General features: G+C 37.1%; 2 protein-coding genes across 2 annotated transcripts; both read left to right on the top strand.

Moving 5' to 3' along the window:
- The first annotated feature begins 445 nt into the window (after positions 1–445).
- psmd4b (proteasome 26S subunit ubiquitin receptor, non-ATPase 4b) lies at positions 446–9,069 on the top strand. The gene is made up of 10 exons (XM_077208728.1): positions 446–524; positions 997–1,137; positions 1,243–1,357; positions 2,114–2,200; positions 2,321–2,389; positions 2,478–2,693; positions 2,766–2,874; positions 4,710–4,823; positions 4,935–4,999; positions 8,426–9,069. The coding sequence occupies exons 1-10, from the start codon at positions 499–501 to the stop codon at positions 8,597–8,599; spliced, it is 1,116 nt and encodes a 371-aa protein (XP_077064843.1). The 5' UTR covers positions 446–498; the 3' UTR covers positions 8,600–9,069.
- A 789-nt stretch (positions 9,070–9,858) lies between these two features.
- vamp1b (vesicle associated membrane protein 1b) lies at positions 9,859–23,934 on the top strand. The gene is made up of 5 exons (XM_077208832.1): positions 9,859–10,340; positions 11,282–11,414; positions 11,597–11,755; positions 15,515–15,566; positions 20,077–23,934. Coding segments are annotated over exons 1-5 (363 nt in total). The 5' UTR covers positions 9,859–10,338; the 3' UTR covers positions 20,094–23,934.
- The last annotated feature ends 5 nt before the right edge of the window (positions 23,935–23,939 follow it).

Raw genomic sequence — 23,939 nt, 5'->3', positions numbered from 1 at the left:
AATGAGAAATTGAACAGGTGTTCCTAATAATCCTTTAGGTGAGTGTATTTGTTACAGTATTTATCTTTAACGTTAGTTAACTAACAATGAAGATGTATAAATATCCACTGAAGACAGCCTTATAATTTAGCTTTACCATCACATAAATAAATTATATTTGAAAATGTATATTAAAATGGAAAAGAGGTATTTAAATTGTATTAATCACAGTATTTCACAGGAAAGTTGTATAAAAAATACAACGCTATTGTTAGTTCATATTAGCTCAAGTTCTTTTTAATGTATTAACAAATGTTATTTTCATTGTTCATTAAATTGTAGTTTACAGAAACTAATACATATTTTACTAAAAGTAGAGGTGTCAGTTGAACAGTTAATGAGGATTACTAGAAAACACATTATGAACTACATTTCCCATGATTCCTATCAGCGATACTTTAACCAATAAGGCTTCACTTACGTGCTTACGTCAACGTAGAGCGACAGAACATTTTCAAGATGGTGCTTGAAAGTACTATGGTCTGGTAAGAAAAATTACTTTATATTCTTCAAACATCAGATGTAGTTTGATAAACGTGATGTGTTAGAAATATTACGCAATTGTGTAGTGAAGTGTTGTGAATTGGAGTTGAGAGAGCGGTTGTGTTGAACAGAATGACAGATGTGCGGTTTTCCTTAGTCATGATGGAACCTCAGCTTGTTAAACAGCTTCTTTGTTTTGACATGTTATGAGGGGAAAACGTTAGAAAGCTCTTAGCTGCGATTGTCAGGTTGTCTGAGGTATCCTCTTATGAAAATAATTAGTTTTAATGTAAATGGGTTTGTTGGTTTTATTTTCTTGTAACAATATAGTTATTTGTATAAATAACTATCCTGATAGTTCAATATGCTAGCATAATAAACTCTTTAGTGTGGATGGCCAGCTTTTTATTAACAAGATGCTGACTGTGGACATATATACATATATGTATGTGTGTGTGTGTTTATTATTTCTAGTGTGGACAACAGTGAATATATGCGCAATGGAGACTTCTTACCTACCAGACTTCAGGCCCAGCAAGACGCTGTCAACATAATCTGTCATTCAAAAACTCGGAGTAACCCAGAAAACAACGTGGGCCTCATCACTATGGCCAAGTAGGATGGTGTTTTTTTATACTTTATTTATTTTACTAACAAGTATAATTTGGGATTATTGTGTATGAGAGAATCTAAAGAAGAGATCCACTGTTTGTGTTTCAGTAACTGTGAGGTCCTGACCACACTGACCCCTGACACGGGCCGGATCCTGTCGAAGCTTCATGCCGTTCAGCCCATAGGAGTCATCTGCTTCTGTACTGGCATCAGAGTAGCACATGTGAGTGGGTCGGATCACATCACAATTCTATTTAATTTATTATTTTAAGAATTTATTTAATCAATTTTTATTTTGCCACTAAGATCCACAATTGTAACCATGATTTCTTGCACCAAAAACGGTCATAATTTACTTTAGATGACACCTTTTATACCTTTTGCCTGAGTCTTAGAACGAAATTGTTTGATTTTTGCTTTCACATTTTTTTGATCATCCTATTAGGAACATAATTTCTTATAAACTATTTGCATGTGAAATGAGTAACTACATCAAACCTCAGAGGGTTACAGAAATGTGGAGTTATTGTTTTGGCAGCTTGGTTGCTACAAATGGTCTTTTTATTGTTACAGTTACATACAACATTTTACTATTTTATTTCAAAAGATCAATAAGAATTATATATATATATATAAAATATGTACACACACATTTTCCTATCATATACTTTACTATTTAATTTCAAAAGATTATGTGTGTGTGTGTGTGTGTGTGTGTGTGTGTGTGTGTGTGTGTGTGTGTGTGTGTGTGTGTGTGTGTGTGTGTGTGTGTGTGTGTGTGTGTGTGTGTGTGTGTGTGTAAGTAATATACTTATTGATCTTTTGAAATAAAATGTTAAATGTATAGATATTTCTTTCTCTCTATATATATATATATATATATATATATTTATTTCTTTTTATTTTATTATATAACTTTTTCTTAATGTCCTCTGTACGCTTATATTTTTGATTCTCTCTGCTCTTCACTGTTTCACAGCTGGCATTGAAACACAGACAGGGAAAGAACCATAAGATGAGGATCATTGCTTTTGTGGGAAGTCCTGTGGAGGACCTGGAGAAAGATGTGAGAAAGATGTGTTTTTTCTTCTTCATGCATGCAACATTACGAGTTTGAATTTAAAAAAGGCCAATATAATGTATTAGTGTCCATCTCATTTGTTCCTCCGACCTCTGTCTCTCTCAGTTGGTGAAAATGGCAAAACGTTTGAAGAAGGAAAAAGTCAGCGTTGACATCGTTAACTTTGGAGAAGAGGTGAACATTTATTCTGAGGGAATGCACTCTACCACTGTCCTCCAGAATTTACTTTTTCCATGTCATTTACTTTTTTTTTGTCTTTTAGGAGGTCAACACGGATAAGCTGACCGTGTTTGTGAACACCCTAAATGGAAAGGAGGGTGTAGGCTCTCACCTGGTAACGGTGCCTCCGGGCCCGAGCCTGGCAGATGCTCTTCTTTCCTCTCCTATCATGGCTGGAGAGGGTGGCACCATCATTGGCCTGGGTCCCAGTGACTTCGAGTTTGGAGTGGACCCCAGCGCAGACCCTGAGCTCGCTCTGGTTCGTAGCACACAGGACAAACTTCTCTGCTAGAAATGCTCCAGATTCTAACTGTTTGTGTCTCTGATCCAGGCTCTGCGTGTGTCGATGGAGGAGCAGAGACAGAGGCAGGAGGAGGAAGCTCGCAGGGTAACAGTGGCTTCAGCTGCAGAGGTTGGCGTCTCATCACCTACTGCAGATGGTGAGAGAAGAACGGGCATGTTTAAATGAGGATTGAACCAGAATGGAGTTTGTGGACACATCGTGGTCCCTGACAAGTGTAGCTGTGGGTTTTTGGTTTAAGTGGAGCCCCTAAAAGGACATGGTGATAGAAAAAAATCTAGAGATGCATTCACTCGCAAAACTTTTGAATTCTTTGCTAGCGAACGCAAAGTTTCTCAGGGGAACACACAAAAGTTTAGTAATTAAAAAGAAAAAAAGAACAATTTAAGAAATTAATACTTTTATTCAGCAAGGATGGATTAAATTGATCCGAAATGACAGTGAAAATGTTGGCATCGTTACAAATGATTTTTATTTTAAATGAATAGAATGTTCAAAAGAACAGCATTTATAAAGAATCCTGAAAAAAATGTGGTGCCGTTTCCACAAAATATTAAGCAGCACAATAGTTTTCAATATTGATAATAAGAAATATTTCTTGATCATCAAATCAGCATATTAGAATGATTTCTGAAGGATCATGTGACTAGTGGTGGCGAGATAAAGCCTCATGAAGCACTGAAGCTCTTCAGCCAAGTGGTTCACAAAAGGCTTCCTTTCTCGAGGCTTCATTTGCTCACAATACCATCTGGTGGTCAAAGAGTGTAAAACAAGCAGATCCATTACATATGACCTGATGTGATCTGTGATACACTATATTTTGTGCCAGTTAAAGGTAATCTAAGCGATGTTGGGTGACATCATTTCTTGTTCACGTTAGAAGTATTGTCAAACAAAACGGAGTCTAGCTAGACCATCCCGCCCCCTCCCCTCCGTCCTTCCTGAAACAGGCTTTTCCGATGTAAATTGGGAACTTCGCGCGATCCTTCTCCTTTTCCCTCTTCTTTGCTATTTGTTAATCGCAACGTCGTCTCTTTGGTCGTGTGTCGGTTGTATCAAAATTCAAGAGAATATGATTCTAAAGTTAGTCGTTGTCTAGGACATCTCTCCTCTAGCTAACTTCCCTCTTCATGCTTCTCTCTCCTCCACTTCCCACACCCCCCTTGATGTGCACGCGCACTAACCCCCAACCCCCACCCCCCAAATCATTCTTGTCGGTTATTGGCTGGAACACTGTTTATGTTTCGTGGTCCAGGTTAGACCAGTTTGTTTTTGTTACCGTTTGTGGAGCCTGGGCTGTTTACAGAGACCGTGTTTTTTACAGTGTGTTCAGGGGACAGGCAGCTAGCGGATAGTGAGGAGATGTTTGCTGTCTGTGACAAAAAATGTTTCGGCCTAAAAAACGCGTGACATCGCTTGGAGTACCTTTAAGGCTTCGAAATAACGGTGAAGAAAAAATCTATTTCCACATAGACTAATCTATGTATATGAATATAATGTGTACTTTTCTGGTGGTATATAATGATTGTATAACAAAACTGTGTTATAAACGTATTGGCTTGAAATGAATGGGGCTATCAAATGTGTGTAAATCAATTATTTGGTCATAATAGGCAGGAGGGACAATATAATTATTCTAAAAATGGAAATTGGCTGGGTTTAAACCATGGGTTTATATATCTGTCAAAATGTCGCGGCAAGATTCGAACCGCTTCCTGAACGAGTCAGGCCGAAGTGAGTCTTCGGCTGCATCAATAAACTCATTGGTCTACTCTAAAGCGAGCCTATATACGTGCGATACTGAAAGCTTCCGACACACGCTCCGAAAAACAACATATTTGTTGAGTTGTTTATATGGAAAGCTTCTCTATGCTCCAAATTGAAGAGTGGAACCATATGTATTTTAACCGTATAAGATTGTTTTATGAGAGGTCTGTGTTTAATGTGATCTGATGTCTTCTGTATTTGTGTTAGAGTCTGAAAATGCCCTGCTGAAGATGTCGACAGCTCCTGCTCTGCCCGATTTCAGCCGCATGACGGAGGATGAACAGATTGCATACGCCCTACAGATGTCCATGCAAGGAGGAGGTCAGGCTTATTACTCTTCCGAATTTCTTGTTTTCGGTTTTCTTAGGCATCACCCCCCCCTCTTTTTATATGATTTGTTTTATACAACCACTTGTTTGTCTTTGTGCACAGAGTTTGGCTGTTCAGAGGCCATGGATGTGGAAACAAGTGCAGCAGCCGACAGTGAAGCTCCTAAGGTGCGTTTCACTGCTCTTTTCCTCCAACCAAATCTGCTTTCTTACAGAGAGGAGATGAGAATTTTAGATTAAACACAGTCATGTTGTGGGAATAATCAAAAGCAGCTGCAAATTCTTCATTCCCATCATTCAAAAGCCATTGCTAAATATGATAAAGCGAGTCAAAACCACACAAAACAGAATCACTGAAACATTACATGTTATTAGATTTGAATGCAACACCATATATTAGGGCTCCAGCTGTCGATTAATTTAGTAGTGTAGTATTCTATCGATTAATCGGATAAAAATTGTGGTAATAAAAATAGATCCAAATGAACAACAGCCTTTAAAATGACTTAATAATAATACTTTTTATTATATTTGTATTTTAAGTATTATTATACTATTATATTAAGTATTTATTATATAATAAATATAATTATTAATAATAAGTATCAAAGTAAGTAATTATATGGGTATCATTAAACAACACTGTTAAAATACAACATGTAAAATAAACGATTTAAACGAAAAATATCAGTCTATGCGTTTTATATTTAATATGAGGGAAATACACATCCGTAACGGACGTGACTTTACTTTACTTTACTTAAACTTTTAGGTGGTAAAAGTAATACTACCCACCGGATGAAGTAAGGTTGGCTCTCCACAGAACATAAAATATTCAATTTGTCTTATTTTTTGTGAACGCATTTATGAGGGGAAACAGTGTTACGTGACAGTTTTCCGTTACGCACGTGGCCGCTCTGAAAGCGGCACTGAAAAACTGCTTTAAAACTTTCACAGAGACATCAAAAATAAAGCACAAAGCCTTTCATTAAGGTGAATTTCGTTTTGTATTAATTATATCTTAATTTTAATCAATGTTTCATCAACCAATTGCCTGGATTTAATAAATAAGAAGTAAATATTGCAGACAATAGATAATCACGACACAGAGGCGCCGGCGCATGAACTGGAGCTCTTCTTGCGAGTCATATGAACCGAAACAGCGTATAAGGTAGGCCTACTTGCCTCAGGAGTACAGTGTGTGGCGTGAGGTGCGAATGTATAATGGAGAGAATGGTTTCGAAAATGGAGAGAAAATATAAATCGGGCGCATTAAAAAGAAAAGAACGAAATAGTCTTTGTGTTTTATTCAACAAGCTTACTTGGCTCAGCACATTACACATTATTACATATGCATTCATCAGATTTTTTACGGTTTTTTTACGTTTTTAATTTTGAAATTACTTGGTAGCAGAGGGCCCCATGATGAAGCACTGTACCCCCATAGAGTCTAGCTCCGCCCCTGCCCATCTTACAAACTACCTGCGAGGTTATTTATTTGGGTAGCACACATTCGGAATGCCTTCGGCATAATTCAAATGAGCCATTTTAATCTAGATTAATTCCAAGATTAAGGTGAGATTAATCTAGATTAATTCCAAGATTACAGTGAGATTAATCTAGATTAATTCCAAGATTAAGGTGAGATTAATCTAGATTAAAAAAATGAATCTATGCCCACCTCTAATATTTAGTCACTATGTACAATAGAACTGCAACAGCTGCTGTAATTTCTTGAACAAGAACATGTGCACATAAAAACATGCAAACTCAGAGTGAGGGTTTAAACTTTTTTTTTAAATCGCAATTAACAACAATTTGCATATTTAGAAACATATTTATGTATTCTCCTGTTTTGGCGTAGATTTAAAAATGAGTTACTTACTTTACAAATCTTGTGAAATGGCGCACACTGCGTTCCTAGATGAACGTTATAAGCAACCCAAACTCAAAGCATGCAGAGATGGAGTTTGAGAAACCCGAGACGCGTTCCACGCATATAAATGATAACAGTGCAAATATGAAACGCAAACCGCGTCCGACTTTTTGCGTTCCCAATTGAACGTTATTGGAAATCTAAACGAACAGCAGATGCAGAGGCTGAGTTTGGTTGGAGCAGCGTTTACTGTGAACGGAGCTGAGGTACTTTTTAACATGTAATTTGCACGCATGTAAATAATTAAAGCGTCTGAATCGCAGCCTTTGTGATTTCACAATAGCACAATGCTATATTATGATTTTAAATGGTTTTAATATATCGTGCAGCCTTAGAAAACGGTGTAATAATGCGGTTCATAGATTGCCATTTCTGGTATTTTGACGGTTCACTCGGTTGACACGAGTGAATTGCAATCAAGGATTTTTTTAATCGAGTACTCGACTTTAATTCATACTTTGCACGTGACGTCACAAGTGCTGGCAAGAACGTCATTCTCTAGCAAGGAAACCCAGTAAACTAATCAAGGATCTTGCCAGGACGTCGCCAGTTTTAATATACAAAAGTTGGTGTTTTGAGGTGTAAAAATGATATAGAGCTCGGGATCGTTTCGTCATTTTAGTGATATTATTAATATTTAGTAATTGTATTGTTTTTAGTGTTATTAGTGTCATTAAACTTTTTGTTAATGTGCTATGGAAACAAAATAGCCTCACTATATAATTGATTGTAGGCTAGTATTGGAAATTTGCCGTTTATTCAGCGTTTGTTGCCCGCCAGGTATCCATGGTAGTCACGTGACTGCAAAGTATTAATTGAGGAAACGTGACAGCCCTGCCATATATGCAGTGTAAAGACGCCAGTCTCAACGGTCGGGGGCCGGAAGTCATTTTCTCCATAGGGGAATTGATTTTTCACAATAACTTATAAACTTTTAAAGACCGACAGATCTACTGTGAGCCGCAAGGTTGTTAATTGATGGTATATGCTTTTGTTGAAGCCGTCAACAACAATAGTTTTCTCCACCGTTTTTTATTTATTTATTAGATTGTCATTCGCAATGTCTCATGGGACTGTAGTTTTTTCCCTCGTTAAAGCCATTAAGTACACAATCTTGTGCACTTGTACTGATTTTCAAGTACTTTTTTTCTCCACTTTAAAGTTTGTAATGTTGTAATTCACCTCTTAGCTGGTTGGTTTGGTTCATGTCTAACTCTTAAACGAAGAGTTTTTCCCTATAAAAAAAAAAGAATGTGGAAAAATATCTTTGGAACAAAAGCCATTGAAAAAGTTAGCTGGCACTGTTGCAATCTATGATTAAATGTATGCAAATAAGACAGTTATTCAGTATGCAGATGTTACGATGATGTCACCGTTGATTATATTTTGAATCCTGACAACAGAAGTCAAGGGAAGATTTAGGTTTATGCCAGTTCTCTGCCAAGAGAACCTGAAGCTAAACTTAAATTTGAGATGAAACTTTTAATAATGAGTCTGTGGAAGCAGATAATCTATACCATGTGCATAGGATGATTAAAGTAATTACATATTAATTAGGTACTGCCTTTAATTTGTCACATGGTAAATGCATAATCACATACAACCTGGCACAATATCATGAAAGTGCTCAACTGAAACTCTTTGTGTGTGTTCTGTAGGAGGATGAGGAGGATTACGATGTGATGCAGGATCCAGACTTTCTGCAGAGTGTGCTGGAGAACCTTCCCGGAGTCGACCCCAACAATGAAGCCATCCGTAATGCCATGGGCTCTCTGGCGTCCCAGAACAGAACAAAACCTCCTGACGGCAAGAAAGATGATGAGAAGAAATAGAGAAACGCTACAGACAGAGGACAAGGGCATGAAGGGTTTCCAACTGGATGATGGATAGAGATGAACACAATGCATATAACTGATTAAAAAAGCAAGAATAATGATTTAATAAGAGTTTTCTTAACAATTGTTAGAGGGAGGAACAACAGAACAGACTAACAGCAAAGTTTTTTGACAGAAAAGAATATCCATAAAACACTTCTTACATGTAATGGTGAATGATCATCTTCATTTGTTCCTTTTAAGTAACATCTGATCTTGAACCTATTTAGTGGAGCAGAAAAATACTTCAAATATTAGTGCTCACTTCAGTGTTTATTTGCTAGATATAGATTACTTTATGCCACCCAACTATAATTTCTTTTGTGGTTTTTGGACGACTTCTTGTTAAGGTTTCTTTGTCAATTTTGTATCTCTATTTTCAGTTCCTTTTTGAATAAAGGGCTTTGTTATGGTTAAGGGAATCTAAAGATAGTAGTTGTGATCTTTTTTGAAGGTGTAAACCACTGAAGCTCTGTTTTTCTGTTAAAAAGAAGGCAAAAAATATCACAATCCTTTGATTTTAGGTTCAGTTGCCAGTAGTGATTCACAACTGAACACTTTGTTGATCAAAACATGGCCAAAGAGAGACTGACAAAGCCTGCATTTCATCTACCAAAGTGAACATTATGTTATGCAGCATTTTTATTAAATAATTAGTTAACTGCCTTGTAAAGCCCAGATTGGGTTAAGTGCAGGGATGACGTCTGAATATTGGCCTGATGTTTAATAGACTATCCCCCGGTTTCACAGATGTGGTTTAAGATAGTCCCAGACTAAAATGCATGATTGAGCTGTTTTAACTGAAAGCAACTTGCACTGAGATATCTTAAAATATGTCAGTGCCATTGTTTTGTCTCAAGATCCACATCAGTAATGGTTTTTTTCTTTCTAAGGCTTGTTTATAAAAGCAACTTAAATGTCCTAATTCAATTAAGGCCTAATCCTGGCTCAATCTTAGCCCTGTCTGTGAAACCCGGCCAATGAGACCCATACTCGCCTATATGCAGGACTTGAGAAGTATAGCATGCGGGGAATGTGGAGAAACCAGTTATCAGAGAGAAGAAAAGTCCCCTTAGAAAGAAAAAGCCGACTCAGCACTCTTGAACTCACTGAAGTACCGCAGTACAGAGAGAGAGAGAGAGAGAGAGAGAGGGAGGGAGGGAGGATGGGGGCAGTAAAAACACGTAGCGCATCATCATCATCATCCTCATGAGTTCAGATACAGTAGCGACGCAGTGCAGGAGCGCAGCGCGCGCACATTTACAGCACTAACCTACAAACCAGCCTGAAGAACACAATCCAGCGAGAGCACTCAAAATTAGCCCGCACTGCATTCTCTATGTTACAATTAACCATTGTGTTTCTCTAATGCACGTTGAAATTTGTAACTTTTTGGAGATTAAAATAAAAAAGAGACAAATCCGTTACTGGAGTTCCCTCAAGACGCAACTGAACATTTATTTATGCGCTCGTGCGTCCGAGCACGCGACCGCTTTAACTGTGCAGCGCGTGCCTCGATAATGCGCCAATCGCACTGATGACTCGCGCGGGGATCCTGCATCAGCAGCAAGCCGCTTCAACCCTGCACATCAGGCTCTCCTTCCTAATTTAACCATTTTTACCGCTTCTTCGCTGTTTTGATTTTAATTGTATCACCTTTTGACTCTTTTCCTTTCGGTGAGGTACTCTGAAAGAGAATGTAAGTATTTTCGCAGACTCTATAATCTACCAATTTGTTTGCTACAAGTATAGACCTAACGTTACGGATATGTAACTTTGTAAACAGTTTTCAAGCTTATTTTCCCATGAGTGTGAGTGACTTACATTTTTTTTTATCGATTTGTTGGAGATCCTGGAGTCATGGATCTCTTAGTTGCCTAACACTAAACTGTCAAGATTAAATGTTTATATTTTACCTCCTGGTTTCACAGATAAGGCTTAATCCTAGTCCCAGACTAAAATGCATGTTTAAACTCTTTTAACTGGACTCAACTTCCATTGATCTATCTTAAAATATATCAGTGCAGTTTTGCCTTAAGAGGCACACCAGTTATGTTTTTTCGTAGGCATGTTTATAAAATCTACTTAAATGTCCTAGGCTAATTGAACTGTCTGTGAAACCGGGCCTTACATTTTTTGGTTGGCCTTTATATAAACTAGACCTCCCTGTTATAAAAACTCAAAACCAGGATTCAATGGATGATAAACATTGAACCTTTATCGTAATAGCCTACACTTGTACAGTACATAATCAGCCTTGGTACTAGACATTGAAAAACCCATATCGGTCGACCAGAAATTTAGACCTTAAAATAATAAAGCAATTAATATACTAATTAATATTTAATGTAGTAGTTAAACTCTTTTAGGAAGCAATACCCTGTGTTAGACATAGCTGGAACATCAAATCAGAAATATTATGAAAATTAACCATGGTCTTACAACAACAAAAAACAACAAAAAAAACATGGTTTTTGTAGTTAAACCATGGTAACCATAAATTAACTATGGTTTTGCTTTACTAACCATAGTTTAATGGTGTTTCCATTAAAACTGTGGTTATACAAATGGTTCATTTTTGTAAGGGTTAAACAAATTCAGTGAACAGTTTTTGTGTCATGGTTGTCTTTGGATGTTCAGGTCTTCTGCAGATGATGCCAACCCAGCAGGTGCTCCTGGAGCCCCAGGTGGCCCCGGAGGAGCCGGTCCTCCTCCCCCGCCAAACACCACCAGCAACCGCAGACTACAGCAGACACAAGCACAAGTGGAGGAGGTGAGTGAGTGTTTATGGACAAGAAATTTAAGGATTAGCTATGGATGGCCAAGATGTGCAGATTCGCAGACTTTCTGTATACTTTTCTTTGATTCTTTCCTTATGAATCAATGCTTTGGCAACACAAGTGTTCAGTGTCGGTGTTTCTTGCCTCGTGTCTTCTGTGTGTTTATGGTCTGCAGGTGGTGGATATCATGCGCGTGAATGTGGATAAGGTTCTGGAGAGAGACCAGAAGCTGTCTGAGCTAGACGACAGGGCAGATGCTCTGCAGGCCGGGGCTTCACAGTTCGAAAGCTGTGCTGCCAAACTCAAGAACAAATACTGGTGGAAGAACTGCAAGGTGGGACATTCTGATTATATTAATAAAGCTGAAATGAAATAAAATATAAATATTAGATGAAAAAATTATACTTGAAGTACTAAAACTAAATAAAAATACATTTTAAAATAAAGCTGTATAGGAAATAATCATAATAACAAAATAATAAAAGTATTAGTACAATTTAAATGAAAATGAAAACATTTAGGAAAAAAATAGAAACGATTTCAAAATATTAATAATAGTAGCCTATATAGATAATTCTACTGTACTCAGAGCTCTATATAGTGTGGATGAAATAACATGCAGAAGTAAATAGGTCAGTGCTTATTGCTCATGCTGTGCTCAGCGATTTTGCTAAGAACAGCTAGCTAGTGTTAATTAGTTAATATGTGTAAACTGGAGCTTCTGGGTTTTCCTAATTACCGATGGATGCAGAGAAACTTTGGACATCGTCCATCTCTTTGTGTACTGTCTACTACTTTATGAGTAGGATTTTTGTAACTAGTGATCCGAACCTTGACTAATTATGTAAAGTAAACTGCCTTTTTGAGGAAGTTTTTAAATTTCTGTTTAAAGATTTATTAACAATGTATTTTTGAAATCTGCTATGAGATGGAAAAAATTAGCTGTCAAAAATGAGTGAAGACTGAACATGTATATGTTTTTGCAATTGATGCATTACTATTTTTGCTCATATACTCCCACTTAGGGATTTGAACAAATTAAAACGTATTCAAAATGGTCTGCACATCCTGCACCCTTTACATGCAGGCCGTCGCTAGCGGGGCAAATTCTGGTAATGATTCTAGCAATTTCAACTGACGGGGAACTATTTTATTTAGGTGACATTAATCTCAGAGACGCCACTACTAAATTGTCAACCATTTAAAAATTAAATTATAAAAAAAAGTAACGATTTAATTGTTTCAACAACATAGATCTTCAACATATTTTGTTGATTTGGCTGTTACTCCGCATGAAGGCAAGTTTTGTCTCCTGAAATCCTGGTGATTTGAATAACAATTTATTCGTTACCAATACACCTGCCAGAATACACAACTCAAAAGAAAGGATTGCTTTGGTATATTAGATTCTCACCAGGCCTGGTTCCACGAAAAGCAAGAGTTGAAGAGTTTTTTAAGTTGAAACCGTAATAATAATATTGGCTAAACAGATTTGGCAAACGCTCCAGTGTGAATTTGTATTTGTGCTCAGGAAAATGTCAATGGTTTCTATTTACAGCATGTTTTTGTAGCATTGAGCAATGTAGCCAATCACAGACATGTCAGTTGTACTTTTGAACGCAGTGGCCAATCAGAGATGTTAAAGGTTAATCAGAATCAAAAGTGCTCAAATCGCTAGATTTTTAGTTCAGTGCTGAGTTCTGTACGCTCGCGTATCCTCTCATTATAAAAAAGTGCAGACACGATGTAAATAAAAGATTCATTGTGCAGTTTAGATAGCTTCATTGATTACTTCAATCATATTTACTTTATATGATTACTTGTGAGATTGCGATGAAACTGAGATGAATGACAGCTCTTTAGTGATTATAAAGGGGTGCATTTTGCGCACGTTTTAGGCTATAGCAAGCTTGTGCAATTATTTGTAAAAGTAATAACTTGTAAACCTTGTAAATATCTCGCTGTAAATTGTTATTGTTGTTATGGTTGCTTACACATTACTGCACTTTACTAGAGCACCCTCACTAATTTCAGAAGCACCATCAGTGCTTTGATAATAGAAGACAAGACAAGTGCGTTCTTCTTTCGACACTCGTTATACTGCAGAGGCGCAGCCTGCGCTCCAGTCTGTGGATTCATGCAGATCTTTTAAACTGCATAGTACTGCAGGGACAAAAAAATGCGTCTTTAACTGAATGAATTAACATCAGACATAAAACAAACAGTTGTGAATTATATTTCATATTAGATATGTGCTTTTAAAGTGACCCAATTGAGGTAAGATAAACTTTTATTATGAGCCGATGACGATGTTGGCTAAGTTACGCACCCCCATAAACCAAATCCTTAAATTGTTTGTGCATTGCATAATGAATATTGCATAATTGCATATGCGAGCTGAGACACTGGGCAAATTTGGGGTGGCAATTGGGGTGGCAAAACTCATTTTTGTGGCCACGCCCCTGCGGCACACTACCACGTAGAATAAACCACATCCAATAGGAGTAACTGTCGATGCAATAGGAAGCTGACTGAAAGGGATGTCCATGTACTAACCCAGATTGTATCCAAAAAACATAAAACTGTTAGTCAGGATCTCCAACATCTTGGGCTGTAGACAATGTAAAACATTTATTGTCCTCTGAGTCCACCTTCATTGTCTTTCCCACATCCGTGGGAGTTATGATGTGGAGATGCCCAAAAAGAAGCTTAACATCTGGACTGTTGTGTGCCCATAATGAAGCACGGGGTGGATCAGTGAGGGTTTGGGCTGCAGTATCATTGCATTCCCTACTGGACCATTCTGGTGGACCATGTGCATCTGGTTCAAACATTGTACCCTGAAGGGGGTCCCGTGTATCAGCACGATTACATTAATGCACACAGCAAGACTTGTGACAGAGTGGTTTCTTGAACATGAAAGTGATGTTGAATCTCCCATGGCCTGCACAGTGACCAGATCTAAATATTTTAGCCATTTTGGGGTATTTAGGAGGAGCGAGTCAGATAACGTTATCCTCCACCAGCTTCACATAGTGACTTGGCCACTGTTATGGAAGAGGAATGGCTTGAAATCCCTCAAAATCTCTGTCATACAAAACAAATTGATGCTGTATTGGCTGCAAAAGGAGGCCCTACACCACGGGTGTCGATTTCCTGCTCCTGGAGGGCCACTGTCCTGCAAAGTTCAGCTCCATCCCCAATTAAACACACCTGAACCAGCTAAAGGTCTCACTAGGCATACTAGAAACTTCCAGACTGGGGTGTTTAGGCAAGTTGGAGCTAAACTCTACAGGACAGTGGCCCTCCAGGAGCAGGTTTGCATACCCCTGTCCCACACCATAAACTACTGTGTTCTAAAACACGTCTGATTGGCCATTGTGTTCACATGCTCAACATAGATGTCTCTGATTGGCCATTGTGTTCACGCGCTCAACATGTATGTCTGTGATTGGCTACAATGATCAACGCTTCAAAACATGTTGTCTTCACCGAGCGCTTACACAGATACACACGGGAATGTTTGAAAGCAGGCGTCTATCAGCAGATCCGTCTATCAGTGGATATATTAGGGATCCGCTGATAGACGCCTGCTTTCAAACACTCCCGTGTGTATCTGTGTAAGCGCTCGGTGAAGACAACATGTTTTTGAAGCGTTGATCATTGTAGCCAATCACAGATATAAATGTTGAGCGCGTGAACGCAATGGCCAATCAGAGACATCTATGTTGAGCATGTGAACACAATGGCCAATCAGACGTGTTTTAAAATCCTTTCAACAGCGCTCAAAATGCTAGAGGGAAATGCTGGTATCGTCACATTTTTTAAATTTTCCTGGTACTGAAGTCTGTACTTTTGACAACGCTAGGTAGATAATAAAATTAACAAATCCCATAATCCCTGAGCAGGCACCTCAAAATATATTTTACATAAACTTAAACTTAAGGATTTGTAAGCGTTTGATGTCAGATGATCTGATGGTTCTTGATAACCACAATGTTTGTGTTTGTCTCGCTGTCTTGTAATGTAGAGTCAGTGATGAATTGTGTAATTGTAAGTAACCATTGTTAACTTGTTTTTTTTTCTCCCTCAGATGATGATTATTATGGGTGTCATTGGAGTCCTCTTCGTTGGAATCATTTTCTGTGAGTTTCGATTCATGGTTTCGAATGGGTTAATTAAAGCATGTGCTTTTACACATTATGATCAGACAACTTTGCCTAGAGCTGGACGATATGGCCAAATTTTATATCACGATATATTTCTTAATTTCGGTCGATATGATATAATTCCAATATCGATATGAACAATATAAAAGCCTCAGAAAGACTGCCAAGAATGCCCACTACAGATGTCTGTACATACAATCTTCTGAAAAAATGAATTGGCTAAGTCTATGAAGCCTGCTGGAGTCTTTCGGTACTGCACCATAACAAACTACATGAACCAATGAAATAGCCCATCATAACAATAATATTCTCTTCTCAATACCTGCTATAAGACTATGAAAGCATTTGGGTAGCAATATTCAGTTTGAAATGTAAAATGCAAAAAGACAATGCAATATGTAAAATGGCAATGCATTTCTGTTTTTAAATTTACATTTGCCATTACATTTTTGCAACGTTTGATGCAAAATTAAAATTCAATTATATAATTTTCATTTGCCATTTCATACACTAGTTTTAATATGTAAATTGAATACATATTTTAACGTTTTATAAGTTGCAAAATTAAAATGTATTCAGATATGATTAGATATGTTTAACATGTTCAAGCAAAAACTACAGCAAAATGATCATTTAAATGTTATTTTTCTTAATTGCATTTACACTCACAGTTAAGACACTTGCATTTTCATTAAATGTCCCACATTGAATGTAACAAAATTCAATGTGCAAATTGAAAATGCATTCCGAGCCGATCACGTCCCCGCGCCCTTCCGCCCTGCCAATCACTGCGTGAAGTTTCGGTTTCTTAGATATTAAAATCTTATGTATTGGTCATTCTGAGGTCACTCAGCATCCCCACATGCTCCAAATTCACGCAAAAAGTCTCGTTTGTTTGTGCTTCGTTTGTGCTGGTTAAAGTTGTGTTTGTGCTGCTTCTATGGGGTCGGGTGGAACTGCTTCAGATCCTGGAACAGGTTTGATGTGTTCCCGCTGCTAGTAGGCAGTCACTTTCCGGCACATTTTAAAGCACCCTGAAACACCACTGAATTAGTCTTTCCTCTCTTATCAACTATTTCGTCTGCTTTCTCCTCACTTGTGGAAGCTCATTCAGTCACATATGTATTGCGGTCAGGGGCGCTCATTCTGTAGCTGAAACTTGCCGCGTTGGAGATCTATGGGGGTATTTTTGTGATATCAACTTGAAATTTGGAACACAACTTGGTTAGATATATAGCTTTCATTTTATAATAATTTTATAGTAAAAAATATTTTGTAAAATATTTATTTTATATATATATAAAAAAAAATAAAAATAATAAAGTATATTTGATTTACTGTAAATTATAACTTCCATAACTTTTTCATACTTTAATTTATTAAAGTGCTTTCACTTCAGTAATAATCTGCTGATTGTTTTCTTTAAAACAAGACCAAACATAGGTCTGTATTCCAAAGCATTCTTGAATTACAACCATTTAAGTTTGTATAGTGCATTTTAATGTCAATTATCAAAAGGGGGGGTGACAGCAAAATCCACAAATGCGTGAGGGGGATTTACAAATGCACAGGAACCGATTCACAAATGCGTGAGGGGATTTACAAATGCACAGGAACCGATTCACAAATGCGTGAGGGGATTTACAAATGCACTGGAACCGATTCACAAATGCGTGAGGGGATTTACAAATGCACTGGAACCGATTCACAAATGCGTGAGGGGATTTACAAATGCACAGGAACCGATTCACAAATGCGTGAGGGGAATTTACAAATGCACAGAAAGCAGTTCACAAATAAATACCAGGCCAGTTGTGTTTGTGGCATAAAACACATTTGTAAATATACATTTTTATTTGCAAAGCTAATTTTATTTATTTGTGAGTTTTATATTTTTTTGTGAAACTCTTTACATTTATTTGTGGATCTTAAACTATTTATTTGTGATTTTGATATATTTTTGTGAATCTCTTTACATTTATTTGTGGATCATAATCTATTTATTTGGAATAGGCATGTGCCGGTATCAAATTTTCATGCTGCGATTAATTGATTGAGCTTTTATCACGGTATACGGTATTATCACGATATTTTAATTGCACAAGAGAAACAGACGGATTGGGGTTATCTAAAAAAAACTTGCATCACAATGTGTAATTGTGATTGTCAAAACATTAATTTTATTTTTTAGTGACAACATGTTATAATGTTTACATGGTACAGTTACTGAGGCTACTGTTTGTATTATTGCTTAACACAATTTTCATGATTTCAATTAAATTCTTGGATTTAATTTCAATCTTGATTCAATATTGACTCATTTGGATAAATATTAGGTAGGCTACAGTAGATAGCCTGCATTTAAATGTTTCTCAAGAAAAAATATATCTCACATAATGCTGTAAACATACAGAGAGAAATTAAATATAATGCATACAATATAAATATAATAATAATATAAATATAAAAATGTAATATGCCGTAATTTTCATTATAATATCAATTATATAATGACAAGTAAACATATATTAAAATATGTAATATAGTGCACATATTTAGCAAAATACTCCTCTCTATAGCTATTTTCTTATAGTCAACTAACATTAAATGGCTTTCCTGAGGTAAATGTAACGTTCTGTGACATAATTGTTCTCCTGCAGTGTTATTGACCTCTTTCCGTGGTTGAAAAACACTGATTGATCGAAAGTACGTATACCTTTTGGTGGGTTGTACTGTATCTTTAATAAAAAGTAACAGATGATCTGTTTACTTGAACTGAGGCGCGCGATCTGTCACGTCATTTACAAGCACCAAAACAGTATTTATTGTCTGAATTTCGTTATAAAACCTGAGAGCTGATATTTTTTTCATATCAAAAGTAACCTGCTCTGTCTAGTCTGTCGGTGTCAGTGTCCTCTTTGCTCCGCGATTTTTCTCTGCGTGAGAAAATGGATGTGTGGCGCGAGACCGTGTGAAAGTGACAATTGCGTGAGTCTCAAGCTGAATGCGTGAGAGTTGGCAGCCATGCGGGGGATAAATAGTCGGCAGCGTTCCTCCTTCCGCCGTGCTTCTTTTCCATGTGAGGATTGTTTACATTAGACTAGAGTGCACACTGCATTCACACAGTGCTTATACATGTGATGTGGGGATTGTTTACATCAAAGTGCACATGTGTTTTGCGCAGCATATACGCATTGTTTTTTTAAGCGGTTGATGGAAAATAAGCTGATGCGCGTTCTAAAAATCTAAATTCGGATCTATTATTTTTCACGGTATTTCGAAGTCCCCGCGATAACAATATCGTGCATATTCATTACCGCGATTTATCGCATTACCGAATACCGGCACATGTCTAATTTGGAATAATGCAACAATTCTACCCCCATAGAGATCAGCCTACTCCTGCTGAGCACTGGCTGCATCCGCGACGTGTGTCTGTGGTGTACGTCATCACGAAACTAGCCAATTGTGTTCTGCTCTTTCTGACGGCTGCGCGCCTAACGTCAGTTATGTATATTGAAATATCGAAAATGTGTTTAATGTGTTTAAAAATCATGTCACCGCTATCGGAAAAAAAAATATCGCGATATATATTGATTTTGAACTTTGCTATTATATCCTATTATTATTTTATTACTCTAGAACGTCTGTTAGTTATAATTGTTACAAAGGCAATTATATATTATATTGTATTGTATTATAATAGCACAATTACCTGTTATTACCATTTGTTATTATTTAACTGGATTTCTGATTATATTTCTGTATTTATATGAAAAATTTAAAGCTTTGTGCTTTGAAGATTTATTGTTTAAAAAAAAAATTCATTACTTTTATCGTTTTCAAGCATTTTGTTTACTACTTTATTACTTTATTCATGATCTACAGTGGCCCTCCAGGAGCAGGTTCGGACACCCCTGTCCCACACCATATACTATTGGTTTAACCATTATTTTTAAACATTAAACCATTATTTTCTCTTTAGCAAAAGAAGGTAGTTTTGAATGTGCAGACACTTACATGCTTACCTGTCGTGGGCATGCAGAGCATTCTGGGATGCTCAGGCTTCTTTAAGTGATGCTCTTTAAGCTTTATTAGAGGCATCTGGTTCTCAGACCAGCGTGAGTTTTCTGTATTTGTAGTCTTTACTGTGTTTAGAGCTCAGACTGGACCAACTCAGCATAAGCTCAATAATTCATCATGACGGTGAATTATTCATTGAGGGCAGTTGTGCGTAATGGTACACTCTAAAAAAAAAAAAATGTAACCCAATTTTGGGGAAAATATGGACAAACCCAAATGTTGGGTTAAAAATGTAATTAAAAAAATTAACCCAACGGCTGGGTTTGTCCATATTTGACCCAACAACCCAGCATTTTGTAGTGTACCGTATGTATGGCTACTGAACCCAACAAGAGACACATTTTGCAATGGAATATCGAGCACCTTTTTTTCACACTCTCCCTTTTTATCTTTCCTCATCTAGTGTATTTCTTCTCTTGAGCCGATCCACCTGCAACAAACAAGAAAATGAACGGAGAAAACACAATGAGCTCCACCTATTTCCCAAATACTTCTTTCTTCAATCCGAAGGTCTCTCCATTTAGACAGTTTGCACCATGGTGTGACTTTAGTATGTAGATGTCTGTTCTCCTTTCTCTTGTATCAGAATGAACACATGTCACATGCTCTCTATATCTTTCACTTTCTGTCTACCTCTCTCCTTTTTCCTCCCTCTTGGAATCTCCTGCATTATTCAAACCTTCTGCAGACATTCATACACGAGTGCACAGAAAGAGCAAAGTGAGAGAAAGCAGAAGAAAAAAACGATTAAAAATAAGTGGGAGAAGCCAGGAAAGAAAAAAAATGTGTGGACACTTGTGAAGACAAGGTAGGAGGATGAAAAAGGAGATCCAGTGCTCATGGGAGGCGCACACTACCGTTCAAAAGTTTGGGGTCTGTAAGATTTTTTATTTTTTGAAAGAAATTAATACTTTTATTGAGCAAGGAAGCTTAAAATTGATCAAAAGTGACAGCAAAGAAATAAATGCTGTTCTTTTGGACTTTTCTATTCGTCAAAAAATTGTGCAAAAAGAAGAAATAAGAAATGTTTCTGGAGCACCAAATCAACATCCTGATTTCTGAAGGATAGTGTGACACTGTAGACCGCAGTAATGATGCTGAAATTCAGCCTTGCCATCACAGGAAAAAATTACATTTAAGATATATTAAAATAGAAAACAGTTATTTTAAATTGTAATAATATTTCACATTATTAAGTTTTTATTGTATATTTGATCAAATGCATGCAGCTTTGGTGAGCAGAAGAGACTTCTTTCAAAAACATTTTCAACAGACCTTTGAACAGTAGTGTATGTAAGAGAGAGAGAGAGAGAGAGAGAGAGAGAGAGAGAGAGAGAGAGAGAGAGAGAGAGAGAGAGAGAGAGAGAGAGAGAGAGAGAGAGTCTGTATGCATGTGTGTGTGTGTGTGTTTTGGTGGGAGAATAGATGATAGTAAAGTCAGGTAAACATTCTTTCTGTCCCTGTAATGCCAAAGCTTTCTCATCTGACCTTTCGGAGAAATTTTATAAATCGATACTGACATAATCTGTCCCTGCAGATACGCCCCCATTCTATCATCTCTACTGCTGTTGCCATTACCCTGTTACTTAGAGACGATTCATGAGCTGTCATCCTTCGACTTTTATCCTAAATGTGTATGTGTACTTAAAGGTGCAGTAAGCGATTCTGAGAAAAACACTGTTGAGATTTGAAAACAACCCAAATAAACACACCTCTCTTCATTGCTCCGCCGCCAAAATGCACGAACACGCAAAGCAAGAGTGGATGTCTCTTTATCATAGCTAAAGCGAAGCAAAATAAAGCGAAAATGATGAACGAACGACAAGGAAGAACAAAAAATGAACAGACAGTACACAAGAGTATATACAAGCAAGAGTTTGTTGTTGTAGCTAACATTACAACAACAGCATGTGTTGGTTCTGTGAAACATAGGAAAACCAATGTTACTCGCATATGGAGCAGAAACAACTCAACCTCTGCGTCTGTTTCAGATCTTCCCACTTGCGTCTCGGCTCTGGAGAGCTTTTCTAATATTAACGCGGGTCCTAAAGCTCTCGGCTGATCATAGCCCTTCTTTTTCCAGTGATAATCATCTGACCTTTTCTCTTTCTACAGTCTTTCTTCAAATCTCCCTCTCACTCACTCACTCACTCACTCTCTCTCTCTCTCCTCCCCCATCATGAGTGGACACGCCCCCTAATGCTGATTGGCTACTAGTGTGTTGTTGTGCTCGGTCCGATCCACTTTCAACAGTGTTTCTCAGGAATTGCTTGCTGCACCTTTAATATACAGATTTAAAATTAAAATAAAAAAACACACAACTAGACAGATCATTTATATGAATGCAATGAGATAGCGTTTTTTTTACACTCCAAAAGCAGTCACTCTGGCGGTAAAATAGTACATATAAGTAGTGATGTTACATATGACACTGATTTATTTTCTTTTTTATGAAACTGAATCTTTGAGGAACATATCACACAGCACAATTTCCTGAGCACAATCTCCAGTGAAGCCCCGTATCGGGGACGTGACTTGGCAAAAACTTTATCTACTTTGCTAATGGTTTCACCGAGTCACGTAAACGACGACAAACGAAGCCTCACTTTCTGTCCAGTCACGTGCACAATTCGCTTTGCCTGTCAGAATGCTCGAACACCAGATCGTACTTAACAAGTTTTATTTAAATCAAACCTTTTAATTACATTTTTAAATACCCAGACATAAAAGTAATATGGTGAATAAAAATTATTTCAGGAAAATAAAATACTTTCCATATGTAACTGTTAGTCATACATTTGTACATTATTCTTCTATTACATCATATCAATATTCATACTGGCATTTGTTATTCTCATATTAAATGGTAAATGAATTAATCAGAGAGAAATTCGAAAAACACACGTATTAGGCTTTTATTTGTTTATACATAACATTAAAGGAGACCTATTATGCCCCTTATTACAAGATGTAATATAAGTAATATGTTGTTGTCATAAGTCATATGTTGTTGTTAATATGAATCAAGCAAAAGAAAAACAGAAAATCACTCACTGCTTTAGTAGCTTTAATAAGAATAGATTTCTTGAATGCTGCTTTTAAATGCTCTGGCGAGGAGAAAAACATGGCGGAGAGTGTACAGCTCATTCAGGGCGGGTTTATGCTAATAGGGCGGAGTCCATCAGCAGCCATGGGCGGGGCCTAAGCATTTGTGACATCATAAAGCTAGAATCCGCAAATGGCTTATTCTGAGACACTGTTTATGATTTATGGGGATTAACAAAGAGGAGTGGGTGGATTTTTACCATTATAGGCACATTGCCGACACACATTTATGTTCAAACACCATGTAAAAGTGAATTTTGCATAATAGGTCCCCTTTAAAACTATGGAGTGTGTGTGGTGCATGCTTTATCCGATGTAGCTTTTTTCACGGGCTTTTGTCTGCTTTAATTTGTAACTAACCACCAGATGGTGCGGTTTTTGACACTCTTGAAGCTTTGAATCTTTTCCCGGCCGGTACCCGCTTTATTTCCCCATCCCTACATAGTATCTTTTGAAAGGGTACCGTCCCAGCGACAGCTTTTGTACTTTTTTTTCCTATGTGTTCACTAGACAGAATTTCACCAGTTAATGAAAACAAACAGTAAAAAAATATATATAGAACTGTGTGAAATGGGAAAAAATGAGAACATGTGCACATAGAAAACTTTAGGTGTTAGAAGTTCATTTGTTGTCTTTTGACTTGCATGGCAGAATAATCCCACTGTTAGACTCTTTTACTAGTAATATGTTTATTTATTACTATTAACTGCCTGTACAAAATAAGCCTGATATTCCTGTACTGTGGAAAAGCCTCACCGGGGAACAAGTTGTGAATGCTACAACCCTGCCAAAATGTACTGAAATGTACAGAAAACAACAGATAAGCAATGCAAAAAGAGCATTAAATATAATCTATACTGCCATGCAAAATACAGCTGTTGGTTCACATTCCTTCGTCAGCACAGACTTTTATATTTTGTTCTGTTGGAGACTGTAGACATGTCTTATATTTCTCTTGTAAGATCAATTGAGACAAATTAAACATGATGACAAATTATTATGTGTATAAATATGAATGAATGTATGAAAGCATATACCATAACAGAGGGGTAATGCCATCAGCCCCGATGCCAGGATTAGACTGTAATGGCAGAAACAGCATGCTTGTATCATGTCCCTGATACTGTAGATGATGCCAGTAAAACCATCAACAAAACCTGA

Source organism: Siphateles boraxobius, unplaced genomic scaffold (genome assembly GCF_051911475.1).
Source record: "Siphateles boraxobius isolate OS27281-9 unplaced genomic scaffold, OSU_SipBor_1 12, whole genome shotgun sequence".
Lineage (NCBI taxonomy): Eukaryota > Metazoa > Chordata > Actinopteri > Cypriniformes > Leuciscidae > Siphateles > Siphateles boraxobius.
This window is presented reverse-complemented; position numbering and strand designations above follow the sequence as displayed.